The sequence below is a fragment of the Dendrobates tinctorius genome, unplaced genomic scaffold (genome assembly GCF_039654945.1).
Source record: "Dendrobates tinctorius isolate UK_male_01 unplaced genomic scaffold, ASM3965494v1 ptg000174l, whole genome shotgun sequence".
NCBI classification, from domain to species: Eukaryota; Metazoa; Chordata; class Amphibia; order Anura; family Dendrobatidae; genus Dendrobates; species Dendrobates tinctorius.
The window spans coordinates 5,067,585-5,091,913 of NW_027361841.1; the positions used below are offsets into that span (position 1 = coordinate 5,067,585).

At 39.4% G+C, this 24,329-nt stretch overlaps 1 protein-coding gene across 2 annotated transcripts in view; it reads right to left on the bottom strand.

The window, feature by feature from the left end:
* Positions 1-410: 410 nt before the first annotated feature.
* GRM3 (glutamate metabotropic receptor 3) overlaps positions 411-24,329 on the bottom strand; it is a 608,887-nt gene continuing 584,968 nt past the window's right edge. For both annotated transcript variants that reach the window (XM_073551300.1, XM_073551301.1), the window contains 3 exons: positions 13,446-14,509; positions 11,831-12,005; positions 411-8,837 (listed from right to left, as the gene is read on the bottom strand). In XM_073551300.1, coding sequence (XP_073407401.1) covers positions 8,761-8,837; positions 11,831-12,005; positions 13,446-14,509 — 1,316 coding nt within the window. In that variant the 3' untranslated portion in view covers positions 411-8,760. The remainder of the gene's footprint in view (positions 8,838-11,830; positions 12,006-13,445; positions 14,510-24,329) is intronic.

Sequence of the window (24,329 nt, forward strand, 5' to 3'; positions counted from 1 at the left end):
ATTTTAATTGTATAATGAGTACTATTTAATAAACTGATTGTCTTTTCTATTAAAAGGTGTATCCTTCTAGTGATTAGTAGGGGTTCCAGTGGTGGCTTCATAGCTGAGGGTGTAAACCCTTCACTCAAGTATTATCCCTTTCCCGCCATATGTTATCTTCTCCAAGTACTTCTACCAAAATGTAATTTACTTCCTTCCCAGGTACCTCCTCTTTCTCTCCTCACCAAAACATTCCCCTTCTCCACTCCACTAGGTTTAATTTTTGCTTCCAGGTATCATCCTCCTGCTAGATATAAAGCACATGATTGCTTGGAGCCATCAGTAAATTTTGTTGATGTATCGGGCAGCAAGTACTATAAGCTATACCATAGCAGGTCCTAGTTTTCAACGTTAAAAAAAGAGAAAATGTGTTTAGTCAAACATAAAAATATTTATTGGAAGAATTTAATTGAACATTCTGTACTTTATTCAAGACAAGCAGCACTGTCTTTTAAAGATACCACTATACCGAACTTATAAAAGTATCCAATGAGAATAGTTTGCGTAAGCTGCCAATGTCTTTACAACATCATATTGTCAAACTAACAGTATTATTCATCAGGTAACTGACTGATTTCCAAGTCCTATACAACAATGCAGTAATCACATATGAAGCATAGGTTAGTACAGTATACTGAGTAGCCTACACATCCTGATAAAATCGGTTACAATTTAGAACACACGTTTCGAACAATGTGACCACAGTGATTTACATTGTTTCTAGTAACAAAATCTCCTAGAAAAAAAACAACACTCATCGTATGTGTTCCTTTGGGTTACATTTTGGATACACACTTTAGTGGAGTACAAATCTCAGGAAGAATCCTTCCACAATTATTTCCATTCATGGTTATATATAATATTCCAGTTTTAAGTTAGTAATTGAAAAAAAAATATTTTGTTAGTCCAAAATGTCACAAATGATGTCTTGTGCTTTACTTCACATTTTCGTTATTACTTTGTTTTTGTGCTCGCTCTTCAATCAAGTGCTCAAATGCTTTGCCAATGGCTTCTTGGCTTTCTGGTTCCATACGGTTTCCAGCAGTTGAGTGCTGTTTGTGCTTCCATACACTTAGAAGGCAGACACTCAGTCAACCTTTTATACAGTCATTTATGTAACGATATAATGTTAGTCATTGAATGAACCATATATATTTGAAGATTATCCTAAACACTTATTAATACTCTGCATATTGAAGTCTTTTTGCGCAGCAGTACCTGGAAACTGTGTAATAAATGGTTAACATGTAAAATCACATTTTTATTTAGCTCTGATATACAATAAATCTGTTTTCAATCATCATTTTCACTGCTATTTATTCTTTAGCAGATCAAGCGTGATTAAGTGTTTCTGCGGAACTCGGGTAAAAGCTGAAGCTTCTCATTTTAAATATTCATCAGGGAGCTCTTTAGAGTCACCAATGGATAATCACTGCAAGCACTAGCTTTTTAACACAGTAATAAATTCATTTGAATGGGTATAGACCCGCCACTAGATGTGACCGCACTCGTATGGATTTGCATATTCATCGAGGGGGATTGGGGTCAACAGCAGGTAAGATGCATTAAAAATGGTGCATTCTCACTCAAGGAAAATTATTCTACATTAACAAAACTTTCCTCCTCCAATTCTGATTAGTGAATGTTTGTGGCATACAAATCATTCACATGTTTCATAGCTTTTTTCAAACGCCAGAGCCACTTTGGCCTTATGTCAACTTTCAGAATATCAAACATGAAAAAACTTGGGAAAGTTTCATACTGATTTCCTTGTTATACTCTTAGAATAACCTGCACCTTCTATACATAAAACAACTCGGCAGAGATGGTAACAACCCTGACACACGCTGCGAACACGTTTCCTACAGCGGTGCTCCAAGTGCGCTGAATGTCTGTGAAGAAAATCCAATCTGTCCAAAGATTTCATCCATTACAAGTTTATGCTTAAAACATACAACTCTGCCCTGTCATCACTTTCCTAATAAAAATATTCAACCTTTCTCTCTCTTCTGGTATCTTTCCCCCCTCATTTAAACATGCCATCATGCATCCATTACTTAAAAAACCATCCCTCGACCAAAACTGTGCAGCTAATTATAGACCAGTTTCAAAACACCAGTGATTGTCTTACTGCTGTCTCCAACATCATGTCCTCCCTCTATCTGAAACTGAACCTGTCAAAAACAGAACTCCTTGTGTTTCCTCTGTCAACTAACCTACCTATGCCTGCCATTTCCGTGTGCGGTTCTACCATTTCTCCTCAGCAACATGCCCGCTGTCTTGGGGTCATACTTGATTCAGAGCTTTCATGCACCCCCCACATCCGATCACGGGCTTGTTCTTGTTATCTACACCTCAAAACATTTCTAGAATTCAACTTTTTCTTACTTTCTACTCTGCAAAAACTCTTACTGTTGCTCTTATTAATTTTTGTCTGGATTATTGTAACTCTCTACTACTCTACCAAACTCTCCCCTCTCCAATCTGTCTTGAATTCTGCAGCCAGGATCATATTCCTCACCAACTGATACGCCGATGCCTCTCCCTTGTGCCAGTCATTGCAGTGGTTATCCATCCACTCAAGAGTTCAATATAAACTTATCATTCTCACCCACAAAGCACTCCATGGTTCAGCACCATCCTACATCTCCTACCTCGTCTCAGTCTACCACCCTACCCGTGTCCTCCATTCTGCTAATGACCTAAGGTTAGCATCCTCAATAATGAGAACCTCCCACCCCTGTCTCCAAGGCTTCTCACGTGCTGCGCCAATTCTCTGGAATGCACTACCCATGATAATTTGATTAATCCCCAATATCCACAGTTTTAAGCGTGCCCTAAAAATGCATTTCTTCAGACTGGCCTACCGCCTCAACACATTTATCTAACTATTACTGTGTTGCCCATTCAAAATTTTTGTCATTACCATGACCCATGCATCATCTGTTTTTATGCATTTAATATCCCTCTGTGTCTGTACTTTTACATATACTGGTTGGTAAACGGTTCATGCAGCATTACATGAACACCCGATTTATTACATAATGGCGGATCAGAACAATGAAAGCAATTGTTACCATCCACCTTTCGTGTCTCCCCTGCTTCCTCATAGACTGTAAACTTGTGAGCAAGGTCCTCATTCCTCTTGGTATTTGTTGTTTTATGTGATTATTGTTATTCTGTAATGTATTTTATTGTCTGTAGAAGTCCCCTCTAAAATGTAAAGTGCTGCGGAATGTTGGCGCTATAGAAATAAAATTATTATTACTATTATTATTAATAGGCCACTGTTTTTGCAGAAAGAGACCTTCATGCAATCTAAATTCCAAGGACTCGCTCACATGAGTGTATACATCGGATGAGTGCTATCTAATGTTTTATCAGAGAGCATTCAGACAAATGTTATTCTATGAGTTAATCAAAAGGAGAATAAAATTGAAACATGCTGAGATGTGCTATACAAATTGGATCACACTGGGCCATTCAAGCCTATGGGTGCTCTGAAAACATCCTAGTGCAGGCAGATTTCTGTGGACTCACAGAATAGAGAAGATGGAGAAATTTTGTTCTCAATCTTCTCCTCACATGTGCTACGATTCTCTCATTCAAGAAAATTGGATCACAGAAAGCTGGCACTCATATCAAACTCTGATCAGAGTTTGATCCAAGTGTCATTTACATAGTAAATCCTATTCTCTTTGAAAAAAAAGGATTTACACTGGTGTGACCCTGGCCTTATGCTCATAATCATGTACACAATGGCTCACAATTCAGGACTATACAGTATGTCACGCTGCCCATATTGTTCAGTATTGGGTTTTGTATTTGGTGTAACGAGAGGAAAATATAGTCTATGTGTGACATCTGGGTATGTGAACATTTGAGTATTTTCTATAGTCATGTGGATATCTGTGTAAAAACAAAAACACTCTGTGCCACCATATGAATGGCGGCTGGATTCATCAATACTTATATTCAATCGACTTGTGCCTATGGGGCTATGGAGCCTATTGGGCACCTGCTAATGAAGAAATGTGCAAATGAGTTCATTAAAAAGTGCATATTCATGTGTATTACTACTGGATTCACAGTGCTAAAAGGTATAAGAGGAAGACACCAATGGAGGAACAAGAGAATGTTAGGTTTTCCATAAAAATTACACAAGAGGTTGCCAGATCTGCTAATTTCAAGGGAGCGGATAACTATTCAATATGTATGAGTGTTTCCTGATTTTCCCTCAGTGGAAGATGTGGTTGAAGAGAAATCTTGGCAATGTTGAGTTTCAACTTGCCAGATCATTTGTTCCCATGGGACCAGTCACCAGAGTGTCAGGGTTCCACCCCTCAGTGTGTCTGGGATGCAGTTACTGACAGCTCAGCCATCCAATCTGGTACAGGGGCATGCTGAAGCTTTTAGTACTTTGACAGCATGACCATACAGTCTGGTTCAGGGGCGTGCTGAACTGTCAGTGTATTTGCTGACAGCTCAACTAGCCAATCTGTGACTGGGAGGCGTCGGCTGTCTCAGATGTTCACTATTCTGGGTAATAGCCATGCCTACATAACTGAGCAGCTACTCCAAGACCACTGCCAGACGTACATTCATCTTGCTTGTTTTGTGCTTTGTGCTCCCTGTGCCTTGAGTTCTATATGCTTCATCTGTTGCCTGACCTTGGACTTTCTTCTGCCCATCCGCCTGATTAATCCCCTCAGCTCTGATCCATTATCCTCCTGGTACTCTGACCTTGGAATGTTACCTGACAACGCTTTTGTCTCTTCCTTCTGTTTATGACGTACCCACCTGGCTTCTGACCTTGGACTTCCTGACCACTCTGACTCACGGCTTAGCGGCAAATTCCACTCTGTACATGGCTGAGCTGAATGTGAATATATATCAGAGTCAGGATAAATAATCATAACCTGACCAAGCTTTTCATCAAAAGTTATCTAAAGTGTGTGAGCAGTTTTAGGTGTTGTGGAAATTGCATCACATTGTGCTTTGGTACTTTGCTTGGGGCTGTTGGAGGTCTAAAGTGGCAGATAAACCAAACCTATCTGTGCCTATAAGCTCTGAAGATCTGGTACAGGCCATAGGTATTGCATTAAGGTACTGTCACACTTAGCGATGTACCAGCGATATGACGCGGTCAGGATCGCTGGTACATCGCTAAGTGGTCGCTAGTGAGCTGCCACACAGGCAGATCTCACCAGCGACATCGCTGGGGACGGGGGTTGCTACTTACCTGTCACACTAGGCGATCCTGCATCCTCCCACACGGTTCCACACTCGTCGCTCGTCTCTCCACATGAAGTGCCGCAGGAAGCTGACGACGAGAAACAGTCCTGGACGTTCTCTCACGATCAGCGATAACCAGCAGGGGAGCGGGTCGTAGATAAGTATCAGACACAGCGATGTCGGTAGCAATATCGCTATAACGTCACAAGTTATAGCGATATTGCTAGCGATATCGCTTAGTGTGACAGTACCTTTACTGTCCTATGTTTGTGGCTTTCATAGATTTTAATCTTGAAAATACCTCTGATAGGAATAAAGAAATCTAATTTTCATCCCCTCACTATCAACCACAATAGAAATTGATATATTAAGCCAAGATATTTCTAACCATTTATTTTGCTGCCCTATTGTGGTAGACAATACAAATTTGAAATTGTGCAATATACCTTTAGGTCTGTTAGGAAATTTGGAGTTAATAGTAATGGCTTCTTTATCCCTTTTCATGGCCCCATTGAAATAGTGACAGTAAAGATCTGCAGAGAGTATCTCCTGCCCTGGAGGACTCTGAATGTGCATTATGTAGAAATACCATTAATTTTAATATGAAATCTATAATGCTTCACTGAGAAAGCATCATTTCAATTTCAATCGTTCATGGAACTTTTGGCCGAATACAATATAGGCTTATATGCTTAAAAGAAAGTCTGTTTCTCCCAAAGTGCTAATTAAACTGCTTAAACATTTTTATAAGGTATTTAACCCCTACTAAAACTATAGCATACATATACCTTTTCTATTTGCAGAAGAATCCGCTTTTATTTAATATGAAAATGAGGGTGCACCCTTAAGAGTGCCTTGTGGCTTGGTATGCCATTAAACTCTCTGATTTGTATGTTATGGCCAGTCTCTTTTCTTAAAAATCACAGAAAAAAGGCAGAGTTGCTTACCTGCCCAGGCGCAAAGTAATCCATAGAAGTACGCAGGCTTTGGTCTTTCACAAAATGTCAGCTGAGCCCCCTCACCACTGAACACCCAAAGCGTTGCACATCTCCCAATCTGGGGTCGCAGCATCGCCCAACTCCACCAGCAACGACCCTAGGGCCCAGCTTCACCTCAGCCACCCCCCGGTAAGCAATAAGATGCATGGTTTGTAAGAAGCACCACCATTTTATTAAATAAAGTTTTTCTTCCTGTTTTTCTCCTCAAAATTTGGGGTGCATCTTATAATCCACTGCGTCTTATAAACCGCAAAATACGGTATGCTACATTTTGATGCACTTTTAGGGGCACATTATTGCGATTTAGGCCAAGCACTTTATTTGCCCACTTTCTAATAGGCTACACCTTCTTGTAGGCTGAAAAATAGGTTTAAATCATATAATAAAAGTGGTGCAAGGCATGAAAGAATTGGCACAAATTAAGATAGATTTTTGGCACTTGAGGCTTAGTATATCAGCCTGTGTGTTCACAAAGATTAGATTTATGGACCGTAAAAAAAAGTTTTATTACAGTGACATCATATGCATGTTCATTCAAATGTATTCATATGTAATTTTCTAATAAATTGTCTTGGATTACAAAACAAGTCTTTTTTCCCCCGTTGATATGGAAGTTCTAAAAAAAAATCATTCTGCAAAGTTTAAAGTAAAAATAATTACTGCATTCAACTCTCTTACTGCTTATGTGACTCCATTGATTGCTACCCAGACAGTATCTGAATAACCAGACCTCTTCAAAGCTGTCTATTTTTGCCTTGACCGCTGCAGCCAATGAGAAGCTGCAGTGGTCACATGAGATTAGACATCATCATAAGAGTTACTGATGACTTATTCTAACACTAGGGTCACACAACTGTATTTTCTCTCATCCGACAGAATAAGGCCAATTATGCTAATCACACTCTGATCAAGCTGAGTTTGATCACCGTTAGATCAGAGTGTGTTCCGATTTTCTTGGATGTGAAGAAGATGGAAAAAAAAATGTCTCCATATTCTCCATTGTGTCAGTGTGTGAAAATTGCACCTAATTTAGATGTCATCCATCACTGATTGACTTGCATGGCTAAGTGCGGTCAGTTGCAAATCGAGCATGCTGCGACTTTGTTTCTTAAGTTTTCAGTCTGTCTGAGGAAAAAATTGGACACCTGCATGCCCCATAGAATAACATTGGCCTCAATACAATCTGATATTTTACAAGATCGAATATACAGTGGTCTGCACAAGCCCTAAGGAGAGATCCTCAATATACAGTATTAGTTCTTTTATTAAAAAGTTATTTTTGTGTGTGATTGATGCCATAAGACATTGCATAGGTGGTATCTATGAATCTATAGAAAAATGTATTTTTTTTTAGCATTTTTTAATTTTTAAAGCATTTTTCACCTTGTATTAATCTATGGGATGCGCTAGTCTTTTGTGGCACTTTTCCTTTAATGTTACCAAAAATAGGCAAATGAAAAACCCATGTTCATATTTTAAATGCTATAATGTGTATGACTTCCTCCAAAGAGGAAGAGATATTTTCTAGAACTGTTTCTTACAATAAAAAAACACCATGTCCACGAACAAACAAAAAAAATTAATGACAGGTGATTTTTTTTATAGTGGTCATTTATAATCCACATATGATCAAGCCCCGAGTCCCGTTTAGGACTATAAAGAGTTTTCCCTGAATTGTACGTGTTTTATATAAATTACAAATAAAGTAATACTGTGAAATATGTAATAATAAAGTGATAAAATGAAATATGTAATAATAAAGTGATAATATGAAGAAAATATTTATACTATATCTGACTAATCCATAAATCACAGCTAATGATAAAGACAATTAAAATGTTTTCATTGCAATGTATGTGCTCATAATTTATAATGTTCCAGTGTATTTTAGGAAAAAGTGCACCAAACATTAAATATCCAACGTATAGAGTAAATTTAATATGTATCCCCGTTTTTCCCGTAAAGTTATTATTATATCTGGCTCGCTCATTTGTTGGATGCTTTCGAAACCACACATTAATTTTACTGGAATATATGTCCAGAAACCTTCAAGTCAGTGCAACACAATAGTATATAAGTACCAAGAAATACATGCTATAAACCTCTACAAAGGTTTTATTACTGGCTTCATTACATTAATACTGTTTCAGTTGTGCAAAAACCACCTGTTACATGTCATGTAACATTAGGAAGCTTAAACGCATTCTAAAATCGGTTACTACAATAACCTAGCTTACAAAAATGTCATAGGAAAGTAAATGACCCATATACTCCGTGTACACAGCAAGTTGTGTAGTTAACGCACCCTATTTACATGGTCTCTAAACTGTGAATTACAGTGGTCATCTGAAAAGCTCTAGAACATCATTGCAGACAGTCCTCAAAAATATTTATTTTCTAAAAAAAAAAGAAAAAAAGACAGGACTGCACAACGAGTGCATAAGTTCTAACAGTCTAAAAACCTTTAGGACAGAAATGTTTACGGCGATTATAAGGATGAGGTGGTGGAGTCCAGAACTTCTCCTCCATTACAAATCGTTGGTGTGTAATGTGCGCTGGCTGAAGCTGAAAAAGAAAAGTAAGCAGAGATAAATCAAACACATACTGTATGTGTAATAGAACAATATCAATAGTCATTATTAATTTTAATATTTAAAGGGAACCTGTCATGTAAAAAAAACGCTATCAACCTATGCTGATAATCTGCAGGTTAATAGTGTGTTGAACCTACCTGATTCCCGATCAAGTGAGATTAATATAACTGATCCAATTTTCTTGAATGACAAAAAATACACTCGTCTGCACCTGCCCTTAGGATTTTGCTCTGCTTGCCGATTCCGGTGGTCATTACTCGACCACAAGTATTTGATTTGATTTGAACACTTGCAGCCATTCTTCTATTGAGCGAGGTAGCTGGGATTCAGAGGTGGACAATGCCTTCTAAAATTGACATTTAAAAAAATCAACCATCCTCCAAAACTTGCTGGAAATATCAGCGTTAAAACAGAATGGGATCTGAATAATAAGTATCTGATATAAAAATGTCTCATTTCACACTGATGAGATGATATGAGGGGTTAAGGTCATGCGTTAATTGAATTCAAAGTCCTTGCAAATCTTTTTCTGAATTAACTACAATAGAGATATTCTGATTTGGGTCCAATAAATGAATTTGCAGATTTTCAGGCACAGACTGCAATGTAGATGTCATATCACAAAACATCTGGCCACCTCCAATATGTTGAAAGTATAAAATAGTAGATTGCCAACATAATTGAAAGTGTTTTCCTACAAAGAGACTTGAGCTAGTCCAGTATATAATACAAACTCACATTGTAACCTAAAACTAGATATGGACTACAGGAAGTGTAGAAGAAAATCAGAATTGCATTAAAATACAGTTTAAAACTACTGCAGTGACTTGACTGATAGACTTCATTAGTGCACGGTACTGTAGAAAATAATAGCCTGTGTGATATTTCTTATTAGCTGCCTGATTGTGCTTACTATCCGATGCTTTTATAGCCCATAAGTCAGTGCTTCTCATTGATCGTGGGTTTCCAATACTAGTAGTTTTCAGAGTAATAATAACGATTTCTAGGAAAACGCTCTACAAGGATAGCTAAAATGAAAAAAGGTATTGACAGTGCACTTGATGTAGAACCTGCACAATGGAAATGAGTTTTAGGAATGGATGGAAAAGTATGTTCAGCATAACTTGTGCTAAAGATGTTCTTAAAGTGTCCTAGATATACTAAGGGGTACTGTAGGACTGCGGTTATTATATCATGGACGTAGTTACTGCTGACTATAACACATATTGTCAGGAAGAATGGATGCAACATTTAACATCAAGGACTCACGCAGACAAGAATGTTTGAGGGTCCCCATATAAGAACAGCATAGAGGGACCTTGCGGATCTATAATGTGTCTGTAGCAGAAGATGCTCGCTGCTTTAGAGGTGAAAATAGGTCTTGAGCCCCTGTGCGGCTGCACAGGTTGCACCAATACTATGTCTGCCAGTACGTAGTCCATATGACAAATCAACCACACATGCACAGGCAAACTGGTTGTCCACGTGTAAAAAATGGCAGCATGCACTATTCTGATGCGTGCTTCAGATCACACTTGCCAGGTAAGGCCTCTTTCACACTTCAGTTTTTTGCATCAGTCAAAATCCGCCAAAAGGACGGATGGCGGATCCGTTTTAGTACTGATGACAACGGATGGCACCTGTCCGTTTTTTTGACGGATCCGACAAATGAAGAATTTTAAAGGAATCGCAGCCTGGAAAAGGAGAGAGAGAGATTTTTTTGGTCCGGCACCCAGACAGAATTTCAGGTTAAATGAGTGTCTGGAGGATCCGCCAGAGAAAAAAACGTTGCAAGCTCTGTTTTCAAATGTTTGAGGATGGTGACGGATCCGCAAAAAAACCGGATGCAACAGACAGCAATCCGTCACAATCCGCCATTAATGGAAGTCAATGGGGAAATCCTCAAAAGAAAATTGAGGATCCGTTTTTTTCAAAACCTGGCGGATTGTGACTGATTGTAAAAAACTGAAGTGTGAAAGAGGCCTTAACTAAATGGGTGTGCAGATGAAACAAATGCCAAACAGATGACAGACATCCGTACATCTGTTTTAATGGAGTCATTGCAATGATTAAATAGTAAACTCTATTTAGCTTAATATTAGTTTTTTAATTCTTGTTGCACTAACAATGTACAACTGATGACATATTGATGACGTGGAACACCACATGGGTCTCAAACTTCTCAGTGAAAAGCAAACAATTTTTCATACACTTGAGAGAATTTGGCATTATGCAGACAACACGCAGAAAACATAATTACTAATAAATATCTTAACAACATGCGGTCAAAGGTGCTCGCAATGGAAGAGAAACAGACCATCATTAGTCTGAGAAAAAGGAAGAAGTTCATCAGAGAGACATCAGGCAGTCATTGCCCGTGCAGTATTCTTTATAAAGTATTAAATATTAACATTTTATTTATGGTAAAGTTAATTTGTGCGATTACTTTTGAGCTCCTGAAATGAGGAGGCTTTGGAGAAAAACTTTTGCAATTCCTAAACGTTTCACGAGATATTTTTGCTCAACCCCCTTAATTAAACCTGAAAGTCTACACTTCAGTTTCATCTCAGTTTCATTTTAGACCCAAAATAGCGGTATGCAGAGCCCAAAATCATGAAGATTCGATCACTCTCCAAATATTTGTGGAACTAACTGTATGTTACTGTAGTTATGTATTTGTTAGTTATTACAGCTCTTTTATGACAAATTCATGTCCTATTTTAAGGTTAGGAGATCAATGTTAAATCCTCTGGGTTGTATAATGAGATAAAAACTAAAAAAAAATCGACTAAAACATCAAAGATATTTCTAACATTTTAAATGTTTTTAAGTAAAGAAATGTTATGTCTGCGATAAACACATACAATTTGTTTTATATGCTACACATAGAGATTTTTTACCACACATAAGTCAATGAAGTTAGGCAAAGATCCAGCTAATGATCATAGATCCTGATATACTTACACTGGGAATACGTGGTTGCAGTGCCACTGACACTGAATCTATTTAAATGAAGTCTGTGAGTTACAACATTTTTCTGTGGTTGAAATAGAATGATATGGACTTTCGGTGCAAACAGGCATCCCAAGACTACAAAACCGCTTAGACTTACAGAAATGCACATGGTCGTAGTTTGGACCTGAAACAGAATGGAAATGATTCAGCCTTTACATTTTTATAGAGCCCTCATCCAGTTTGGTTATGAAGCATGTATGGACTATGATTAACAAGCACTAATGTTTATGTATCAACATCTAGCCAAGTAAATTTTATCATTTAGTTTATTTGGTATTTATAAGCCTTGGTGAAAAGGAATTTGTAAGTGGAAATATAGATATGTATCTTCACTAAATAATAGGCACTATTTTATGGAAATATCAAAATAAGATTAATTTACTATAATGTAATTGCACATATGTGTCATATTACTAATGAGCAGTCTAATAAACTATATTGGGCCTATAATGAGCCATAATTGCAAAACAATTAATTATATAAAAATGATCACCTATCCACAGATCAAGGTGAGGATCTGTAGTGTTCCGATCAGGCCATAAGGCCGCTGTAGAGTATATGAGTGGGCACTGCCCCCAACCGGGAGCTCAATTTCAGTGAGTTATGCAATCTCAGAATGAAGATACAGTAAGAACACATAATGGTGGAATAGGGAACCGTCAGCTTCCGATTCCTCCATTCAGAATGTGCATTTGAGTGCAGCAGGTGAAATGATGTCACTTGATCATGCCTACTGCCTGGAGCCTCAGTCCACAGACTGCATACAATAGAGCAGTGCATCAGGGGCATGGGTTTCAGTGAGTAGTTTTTATTTATTTTCTTATCAGTCAGTACTTGTAGGGAGCTCCGAGGCCTCATAATGTATATGATGTAGACTGTGGGAGCATCATACTGAAAGAGGGAAATCATAGTTTGGAACACAACATTCTGAGTGATGGGGACTGTGGAAGCATCATACTGGGGTGCTGTAGTAGCCATTTTTTTGTGAGTGACTGTAGGAGCATTATACTTTGTGTGAAGACTGTGGGGGGCATTACATAATGTGTGGTGGGGTTGTAAGTGTATAATACTCTGTGGGAGCACAGTGAGGTCCATCATAATGTGTGTGGGGCATTATAGAGGCATCATACTATGTTGGGGCTGTGGGGCAATTATACTGTGTTGGGGCATGATACTTTGCTGAGGTACTGTGGCGTCATCCTAATTTGCTTGTGTGGGGTACAGTGGGGGAATTTACAGTGGAGGTATGATACTGTGTGTGGGCAAAAGTTTGGGGGGCATCATAGTCTAGGAAAGGGGTATCATAATCGGTGAAAACAGTTAGAGGCTTTCATTCAGTAGAAGCAAAATTACTGTCTAAATATTGCAATACATATTCCTCTCCCTGTGTTTAAAAGTTGGAAGGTATGCTCTTTGTGAACTCGCCTACCCTGCTAAATATATTTATTTAGGGAGGAGGATCAATTAAGACTTTTTCTATGGGGCCAATGATTTATATGTACACCCCTGGCGAGGATAGTTACTTTTATGTTACCTTTTTATAACAATTTTCTATGGAACTTACCCTGTAGTCACTGGACGTCACATAAAATATTGGAAGAAATGCGAGCCAGATAATACAGGTGGTGTACATTGTAAATCCAATAAACTTGGCTTCGTTGAAATTTTCTGGGCACTTTCTTGTTTTAAAGGCATATACAGTACATAATATGACTAGAACCACATCATATGTTAAAGATATCAGCATACTTGAATCCTTCACATTACATTTTAATATGACAGTCTCCCTTTTCTCCGGTAGAGTGTACCTCCTGGTGCCTGGATACTCCAACATAAGCCATACAGACACAATAACAATTTGAACAGAGATGAGGCTTAGGCAAATTATGACTTGAGATTTGGGGCTGATAAATTTGGGTCTTTGAGCTCCTTCTGTTACTCCACTGAAGATCCGGGCAATTCTATTAGTCTTTGTTAGAAGAGCCGAGTAGCAAACTACAAATGATGTCCCCAATCCCAAACGTCGTAGTGTACATATGACTGGAGAAGGTTTGGCTATGAAGAAAAATGTCATACAGTAACACAAGAAAACTCCAATCAAGAGGATATAACAGAGTTCACGTCCAGATGCTTTGACTAAAGGAGTGTTATTGTGCTTGACAAAGACTCCACCAACAAGGAATGTACACAAGAAACCAAGGCATGCAATTGTTACTGGTCCTACGGCCCATGCATCTTCCCATTTAATGTAGTCTTCTGGTAAGTCAAAACATCCAGTTAGGTCTGCAGTGGGCCAGCGTCCTGGTCCGCAATCAACACATGTCAATTCATCTGCAAGATATTGATATGTTTCACATGGAATGCAGATCCAACAACATACATCTCCAGGTTGCATATTCTTCATTTCATTTGGAGCACATGGATCACTGCACTGTGACGTTGGCACCATACTCTTGGACCATTGTATGACATCTACATCAAGAGATAAAGTCTCTGCCCACTGACCAATTTTTAGATATGAGTATTTTCCATTATTATACTGAAAATTGAAGACATTATATAGACCAAGACCATCTCCATATGCGTCAAACTTTACAACGCTGTCGGCAGTAGGGGGGATAAATGGAACTGTTGAAAAAAGAAAAGAGTTTGTGAAAAACTTATTCATATGTACATTTCTTAAATTCTGTAAAAAAAGGATAAACTCTCAAAGGTAACTATATTAATCCTTTGGAATTTGCTGACAAATTAACCCTGGTTGTCATCATAATAGGAACGTTCTAAACCCTGAGAATATATGTAGCATTACTGGTCATGGTGGTAGATTCAGTTGCCTAACTTTTCATCTATGTTGATGAAAAGAGGGCATAACCTTCCAGATGGGCAAGTGTGACAGTTGGTATATGATGTCTGTCACTTGTCCTCTTGAGATCTACTGTAACATTGAGGAGTTGGTGAATACAACACATGCTTCGTGGCTTTCTGGAATCGTGTACCACTGTGTACATACCAGTCTTTTTACATCCAAGGAAAAAAAGGAGATATCCAGCTAGCATAGAAGGAAGAGTAGTAGACGTTTTTGCAAAGAACTTCTCAATATTTATTGAATCCAATAATGTTACAAGTATAGACAAAAAATTAACCCCTCACCCCCCTAAAATTAAAGTCGAAAAAGGCATCTGCCGAAACGGGTAGTTTTTAAAAGATAAAGTAATCTGCTATCAGCGGGGGTTAAATAAAATTCCTCCCAATCTTCCAATCATCTCAATAACTGACCAATGTAATGGGACAATCTGTATCTATGTTTCCATATGGCAAAAATAGTTTTTAGCTTAAAAGGTTTTCCCCTTTTTAATTTTCATTAGCCCATAAGCATGTGGATGTGGAAAATAATAAATACAGCAGTGCTCACCTTCCCTTGCTCTAGTGACACCTCTACGTCACTGTTTCCAATGATTGTTTATAGGCCACAGCAGTGCCATCATGACTGATGTAGCCAATCACTGGGATGAGCTACTGGTGCCATCTACTTCGGCAGAGACACAGAGTTCAGTGGCTCCTTCCATCATGTGCACTGTACGGCATCACCACTGCAGCCTGCAATCACTGGGGGCAGTGGTAAAGAGGCATTGTTGGGGCAGGGGAGTGTTATGAATGGGTCACCGAGGAGAAAAAAACAAAACAAGCTAAGCCACAGAAAACCAGAGAAGTTGGTAACTATGCAGATTGCAGATCCCTGATCTTACCACACAACTAGCAGTAGCCGTGGAGGTGCCTACAATGTTCCTAGATGCTTCATCACGGCCGGAGGACTACATAAGCCTAAAGCAAGAAAAGGGAAAACTAACTGCCCCAGAGCAGACCCCAAAGGAATAGATAGCCCCCACACATGTATTGACGGTGAAACAAGATGAAGGCACAAACACAGGCAGGAAAATAGGCTGAGCAAATGATGGGGCCCAAACTAACTAGATAGGAAAGGAAAGGCAAGTCACTGTCTGCAGCCTGCAAAAAACCCTGCAAAAATAATGTCCAACACTTCTGATAGCAAAATTAACCCTGAAGTCACTAGACTTCTCCCACTATATCAGCACTCTGAAATATTCTGAGACAGAGCAAAAAGAGACCGAACTAGTAAGGGACAAAAAGCCAATTGGCAAAATACTGATAAATAAGAGTAGAAATTCAGCTCAGCACCCAGCCGGAGCTGGCAGACCACACAAAAAAACTGAATAGACCAACAAAATCAAGTGTGAACATTAGCAGAAAAACTTAGCTTTAGATGACTGGAACAGAGCTGAAAACCAAGAGCTGACAAGCCAGAAGGAATCTCCAGCAACTGAATAGGGCGTCGGCTGTCTTAAATGCAATCTGAGAATCCTGAGATCCAATCGTCATCCTCATTCTCAGGTGGCAGATCTCCACTGATCAAACCAGCCGCACCACCTCCTGAATCAGAGAATGAACTCACAACAGTACCCCCCATGAGGAGGGGTCACCGAACCCTCATCCACGCCACCAGGCCGATCAGGATGGGCCTGGTGAAAAGCACGAACCAATCTATTGGCATGAATATCAGAGGCAGAGACCAAAGAATTATCCTCCTGACCATAATCCTTCCATTTGACCAAATACTGGAGTCTCCGTCTAACCAAACGAGAATCCAATATTTTCTCTACCTCATATTCCACATTGCCTTTGACTAACACAGGGTCAGGAGGTGCTGCCATAGGAACCACTGGCTCAACAAACCTCTTCAACAGAAATTTGTGAAATATGTTATGGATCTTGAACGTAACTGGAAGAGCCAATTGAAACGAAACAGGGTTAAGAATTTCCAAAATCTTATAAGGACCAATAAATCTTGGCTTAAATTTAGGAGATGCAACCTTCATAGGAATATTCTTAGACGACAACCAAACGATATCACCCACTTTAAACCAGGGACCAATGGTCCTATGCCGGTTGGAAAATCGCTGGGCCTTTTCCTGAGAGAGTGACAACTTATCCACCACTTGGTCCCATATCTGCTGCATTCTCTTAACCACAGTGTCCACACCTGGGCAGGATGAAGATTCCACTTGCCCTGAAGAGAATCGAGGATGAAACCCAAAATTTCAGAAAAAGGGTGACATCAAAGTGGCAGAACTAGCTCTATTGTTCAGTGCGAATTCGGCCAAGGGCAAAAATGAGACCCAATCATCCTGATCAGCAGATATAAAACATCTCAAATGAGACTCCAAGGTCTGGTTTGTTCTCTCAGTCTGTCCATTGGTCTGGGGATGAAACGCGGAGGAGAAGGATAATTGAATTCCCAGATTGGAACAAAAGGCTTTCCAGAATCTGGAAGCAAACTGGACTCCTCTGTCAGACACAATGTTCTCAGGAATCCCATGCAACCGAACCACCTGTTGTAAAAACAAGGGCACCAACTCAGCGGAAGATGGCAACTTTGGGAGTGGTACAAGATGGACTATCTTCGAAAATCTATCACATATCACCCAGATAACAGTCAATCTCTGAGAGACAGGAAGATCAGAAATAAAATCCATTGAGATATGGGTCCATGGCCTCTTGGGCACCAGGAGGGGCATCAGCAACCCACTAGAACGAGAACAGGGTTTAGACCGAGAACAAGTCCCACAGGACTGTACAAAATTCCTGACGTCACGAGATAAGGCAGGCCACCAAAAGGACCGACTCACCAAATCTCTGGTACCAAAAATACCTGGATGACCAGCCAATGCAGAGCAATGAATTTCAGACATCACTCTCTTTCTCCACTGGTCAGGAACATACAATTTTCCCATAGGGCAACGCTCAGGTTTATCCTCCGGAAAATTCCTCCAAGGTGCGTCTCAAATCGGGCGAAATGGCAGAAAGAACTACCCCCTCACCTAGGATAGTAGTAGGCTCAGTCACACTAATAGAATCAGCAAAGAAACTCCTAGAAAGGGCGTCTGCCTTAACATTCTTAGTGCCCGGAAGAAAAGAGACCACAAAATTAAAACGCGTGAAAAACAAGGCCCATCTAGCCTGTCTAGGATTCAAGCGTTTGGCCGACTCCAGATAAATCAAATTCTTGTGATCGGTGAGGACCACAACTTGATGTCTAGATCCCTCCAACCAATGTCTCCACTCCTCAAATGCCCACTTCATGACCAACAATTCCCGATTCCCCACGTCATAGTTGCGTTCAGATGGGGAGAACTTTCGAGAAAAGAAGGCACAGGGATTCATCCTAGAAGTCAGAGGGTCTTTTTGGGACAAAACAGCTCCTTCACCAATCTCAGAAGCATCTACCTCCACCTGAAACGGAAGTGAGACATCAGGTTGCCGTAAAACCGGAGCTGAAGTAAATCTCTGCTTAAGCTCCTGAAATGCTGAGATAGCCTCAGGAGACCAATTCAGCACATCAGCGCCCTTCTTGGTCAGATCAGTCAGTGGTTTGACAATACCAGAAAAATTACCTATAAATTTACGATAGAAATTAGCAAAACCCAAAAACTTCTGGAGGGCCTTCAAAGAAGTGGGCTGAACCCAATCATAAATGGCCTGTACCTGGCCGGGTCCATATCAATAGTTGACGGAGACAAAATAAATCCCAAAAATGAAATCCTCTGTACACCAAAGAGGCATTTCGATCCCTTAACAAACATGAGAATCCCAATCACTAGAAAAGATCAAAATATCATCCAGATAGATGATCAAAAACTTATCCACAAAGTCACAGAAAATATCGTTCATAAAGGACTGGAAGACAGAAGGGGCATTAGTGAGCCCAAAAGGCATCACCAGGTACTCAAAATGTCCCTCCGGAGTATTAAGCACCGTCTTCCATTCATCCCCGTGCTTGATGCGAATAAGATTATACGCCCCCCTGAGGTCAAGCTTAGTAAACCAGCAGGCACTCTTAACTCCGGAGAATAAATCAGACATCAGAGGTAATGGGTACTGACATTTAACCGTCATCTTGTTAAGGGAACGATAATCAATACACAGTCTTAATGAACCATCTTTCTTGGCCACAAAAAAAACAGCACCTAAAGGTGACGAGGATGGTCTAATATGACCCTTCTCCAATGACTCCTTAATATAGGATCGCATAGCATCATGTTCGAGTACTGATAAGTTGAAAAGCCGACCCTTGGGAAATTTACACCCAGGCATCAACTCAATTGCACAGTCATAACTCCTATGAGGAGGCAAAGACGCAGACTTGCTCTCACTAAATACATCAGAAAAATCGCCTAGATAATCAGGAATATCATGAGACTGAGGAGAGGTGGAGAAAACAGGAGTGTCCCTAAGAACACACTGACAACCCCAACTCACCACAGACCTAGATTTCTAATCCAAAACTGGATTATGAGTTTGCAACCAAGGAAAACCCAGAACAATAGTATCATGCAAATTATGCAGCACCAAAAATTTACAATTTTTTTGGTGGTCTGGGGCAACCCGCATCGTCACCTGGGTCCAAAACTGATGTTTATTCTCCGCCAAAGGAGTAGCATCAATACCCCTCAAAGGAATAGGCATCCGCAGAGGCGTCATGGAAAAACCACAACGTTTAGCAAAGTCCAAATCCATCAGATTCAATGCTGCTCCTGAATCCACAAAAGCCTTTGTGGAAAACGTGGATAAGGAGCAGATCAGAGTAATTGCCAAAAGAAACTTAGGTTGTATACTGCCCACAGCAAATGTGTGTGCAAAACATTTCTCTCGTTTTGGGCAGACAGAAATAGTATGAGAGATGTCTCCACAGAAAAAACACAGCTTATTACACCTTCTAAACTCCTGACATTGCGCCCTAGACAAAACTCTATCACTCTGACCACCTCTCCACTGACAGATGTGTTGAACAGTGCCCCATTCTCAACAAAGATGTGGGTCTCAGTGGTAGGATCAGCAAATACTATACATTTAATGGCATATTCAAAGGTTGTGCTATAAAAGTATACGATGGGAATACCCCTTTAAGAAACTGGTAGGTAAATGTGCAAGAAGATTTTGGCTGATTGGTTTGTAAGTAAAGAGTTTGAAATTTTCGTTGCTGCTGTTCTGTTCTGCTAAATTGTATATCAATGGAATTATCCAATTGTAAAAACACTATAGTTATTGAGGGATGAATTATCATTGTAGGTTCTTCTCTAGATAGGAAATTACTGTACTACCTCTCATAATTTAGGTTAGAAAATATGTCTTTGACATTACTACCATTGTGCTACTTAGCTACAGTGTTCTTTCTCTCAGTATTTTAGACCATTTTTTCCCTAAAGCCATGATTTCTGCACAATTAATATGACAACCAGAACTTCTTCCAGTGATTCCTGCTTTTCTATTTAAGGATGTAGAATTTAACAACCTGTGTATGGGCTTTCCGCATATGTCCTCATCTTTTATCAGCAATTTGTTGATGAACAAACTTTCTATATTCAGAATCAAATGTAATATTATATGACATTTTGTGACCTGACATATCCACTTTATGATGGCATTGAGATGACTCCTGTCCAAATGGCTGTCAAGTCTGGAGGCCATATATATTTATTCCAGTCAGTTTGTGGATAAAAAAAAGACAATTACTATATTAATGACGGTAGATGAACTATAGTAATTTAATGAGATTCCAAACCTATACATATAAAAGACTTCATGAAGGAAATTATAATAGTTTTACATGTTGTACTACATTTGTTCTACACTTTTCATGTACATTATATGATGTTCATGAGATTTCATGTCATCAATTTTATTGTGCTTTTTACCTTCCATATAAAATCTATTTTCTATTTCCGATCAGAATTCACAACTGTCAGGTCAATAGTTAAGCTTTCTCCTGACATTCTTGAAAATCTCTTTTTGTCTCTTTTGCTTGCAGCTAGATGCCTTAGTCCACGTCATGTTCTGCTAAGTGTCTCCAAGCTACAGAGAGGCAAGGAAGGCAGCACATGATATGACACACAGCCATAGGTGGTGATCCTGCCTAACAGACTTTGGGATACTAGGTGCATATTTAAAAATGGTCAAGTATTTCTCACTGCTCCTTCAATAGTGTGAAAGGATGTAAAACTGTCATAGATGAACTGGGAGCAAATACAATTCATGCAAAGAATAAAGGTGAATTGTGCTGTCTCTAGAAATGTTATTTAGTGCAGAGTAATTCTAGACTTTAAAGAAGCACTACTCCCACCAAATTTTTTATCATCTTAATATATTGCAATCATCACATTATCTATCACTGTGTACTTACATTTGCTAATTTTACCTTTCTACCTGGCTAATTCTTCTCATTTCCATTAGGTCTATGACATCCTGTGATTAAAAACAAACTTGTTAAATTCTTCTAAGCTTTATGTAGAAACAGGAAGCCTCACTTCTCTGCATGAGTCACCATTAGAACTAGAATGCTACATCACTGTAAAGTAGCTGACAGTGGGAAGGAGCAGAGCAGTTGGGTCAGGAGTTTGAAGAGGGGGATGATTCATACAGGGAACATTGGCCTCCTGTTTCTAGATAGAGCTCAGAAGGATTCGACTAGTCAGGTTTTAATCACAGGATGCCATAAACCTAATGATAAAGAGAAGTATTAGCTGGGTAGAAAGGCAAAATGAACAACAAGTAAAGCCCCCGTTACACACTGCGATATCGCTAGCAATATCGCTGTAAAGTCACCGATTTTATGACGTCATAGCGATATCGCTGCATGTGATACTTACCTACGACCGTCTCCCCCGCTGGTTATCGCTGATCGCGCGAGAAGCTCCTGGACCATTCCTCGTCTGTCACTTCCTGCGGCGCTTACTGTGGCGCCGACGAGCGACGCGTGGAGCCGGGCGGGAGGACGCAGGATCGCCGCGTCTGACAGGTAAGTAGTGATCCCCGTCCCCAGCGATGGCGCTGGTGAGATCTGCCTGTGTGGCAGCTCACTAGCGACCACCTAGTGATGCACCAGCGATCCTGACCGCGTCATATCGCTGGTCGGGATCGCTGGTGCATCGCTAGGTGTAACGGTACCCTAACTACATACAGCTATACTGTATAATATGAAAATTGCAATATATTAAGAGGAGAAAAATGTTTATGGGAGTAATTCTTTAATAGATATAGTGATACAACTATTACTAGAGTGAAGGGTATTATTTAGGGCTCAAGCAGATGTCATTTTTTAAGGGAGTGCTTCTTTAATGCATATTGCAATGCAAATGAAAAACTAATATAGTTAAGATAGAATTTTTGGTGATTTGATTTACATTTTTTTAATGTAAAATATGTTAAAATCTTTTTAAAACAGTACACAGAGCTTCATAATAGACTGATACTTCTTGTTCTGTAGAGATCACTTAACATAAGTAATTTTATGGTCATTGTTACCACACTCAGATTGACAGGTAATACCTGCATTATAAACCTGGACACAGATAACAAAGTGATGGGAACCCCTCACCCCCATTCCTGCACAATGACCTCTGCACAGGTCACAGAGCATGACATTAACATTCTCCCATACAATGGCATTGAATCACCTCCAGCATTCAGCTTCCTAGTGCTCATGCTGCTGCTGTTAAGCATGTCTTTGAGTGCAGTAAATAGTCGCCCAGGAAAAATGGCTGCCTCCATAATCAGGTACAGAGAACAAAATTAAAAAAAATCTGAACAATTTCAACAATAAAACAGAGATAATTTATCCTATACTTAAGGAATTAATTAATGTAGCTTTTTCATCATACCGACACACACAAAAAAACAGAATAAAAATTGAATCACTGAAAACTTCATGTCATCCCACAAAAACAAACACTCAATAGGCTCTGTCAGCATAAAAACAAGAAAGTTACAGCTCTTAGGATATATAGAGATGCAAAAACTATTTTTTTTCTGCAAAAAATAGTTTTTTTTTGCATTTACTGTATTGGTGAGGTGTTTGGTCTCTTTTTTTTAGTTTTCTACTGTGTTCCGCTAATTGAGCATCGGTATTCAAGATTGTCTCCTACATTGCTATCCATTTCAATATGGATATGTCAGGACCCAATAGTTATATTAATAATAACTTGCCATTGATAAAGAAATATAGATTGAACCTTTGCCCATGTCACTGGATATACAAGGTAGCCCAAACTTGCAAGGATATCAGAACTCTCAAGCAATAGCATACTCATTTGTGCAATAACTGTGTGCAAAAAAAAATGTGTGCAAAAACTGTAAAGCGCTGCAAAATATATTAGCACTATATAACAATATAGATTATTATAATTATTATTATTTGATGCCCATGTGATTTCACAATGGCCGTCTTAATAGTAAACACAAATTTAAAGAGTTACTATACCTAAAATTACACTGGACTATTCCACTAATCTGTAGAGGCTTGTTGGGTTTTGGAAATATATTAGTGAGGAAAGGTTTTTACACTATGTGATGTGGTAGTAAAAGCAGAGAAAGGAACTAAAAGTAAGCCAAAGGGCGGTATAAAATAGAAATGGACATCCATTATCAAACAGCATGAATAATTTGATGGTTATCTTTATTGTTTGGAACTGGAGCAAAAATAGTCTGAAAGGTTGAGTACGGCTTTAAGGGAATCTGTCATCAGAAAATAGTTTACTCTTTAAATCAAGATCCTATTCTTTAAATATTGGAGATAAATTGCATTTTGCCAAAGGGCACATTTTCCATTATGGAGCCATATTTGTCATACTGTGTATGGTTCCATAAGTCAAGGGAGGATAAAATACTACAACACAGATTCATATTTCTTCGTTTGTTGTCTTATATATAGTAAATATGGCTCCACATTAGAAAAGTCAATAGTGTTTTTTTTCCCTCAGCAACAAGAACTATACTGGTGATAATTTCCATCTAATCTTTTCCCTTGATGGTATATAACTATGTTCATAACACAGAACTAAAGAGGACCTGTCACCTCGTCAAGAGTGACAAGTTTTTGCTCTTATTTTATTTCTTCAGGTTCTTTTTAAATCTGTCCTACTAAAGGGGAGATCACTCACAGAGTAAGTATGATGAGAAGCCTAAAAAAGACTGATTGTTCTCAGCGGGAGAAACAAAATAATAATCTTGTAGCTATAATACCTTTTAATGTCTAAGGGTGGTTTCACATTAGCGTTTCATGGCGCAGCGACGGCCTGCGCATGGCCGCCGCTAAGCCCCGCCCCCTGCTGCGCCTCCTCCGGTAGCTCCGCCTACCGGCGCATGACGCTGCATGCATCCTGCGTCCCCTATCTTTATCACTGGGGACGCAGGCCGTGCATAGTATGCGTTTGGCAGCGCATGTGTCCTTTTGACGGTGCTTAGCATGTCATTCTCCGCAAGGAGAAATGATACGTCTTGGATATCAGTCAGACGCCTCTCTCACAGCCAAACCAGATCTCACACTTTGCACTGACGAGGGGCAGTACCCCGAAACACAGCGTCTGCAAATTGAGAT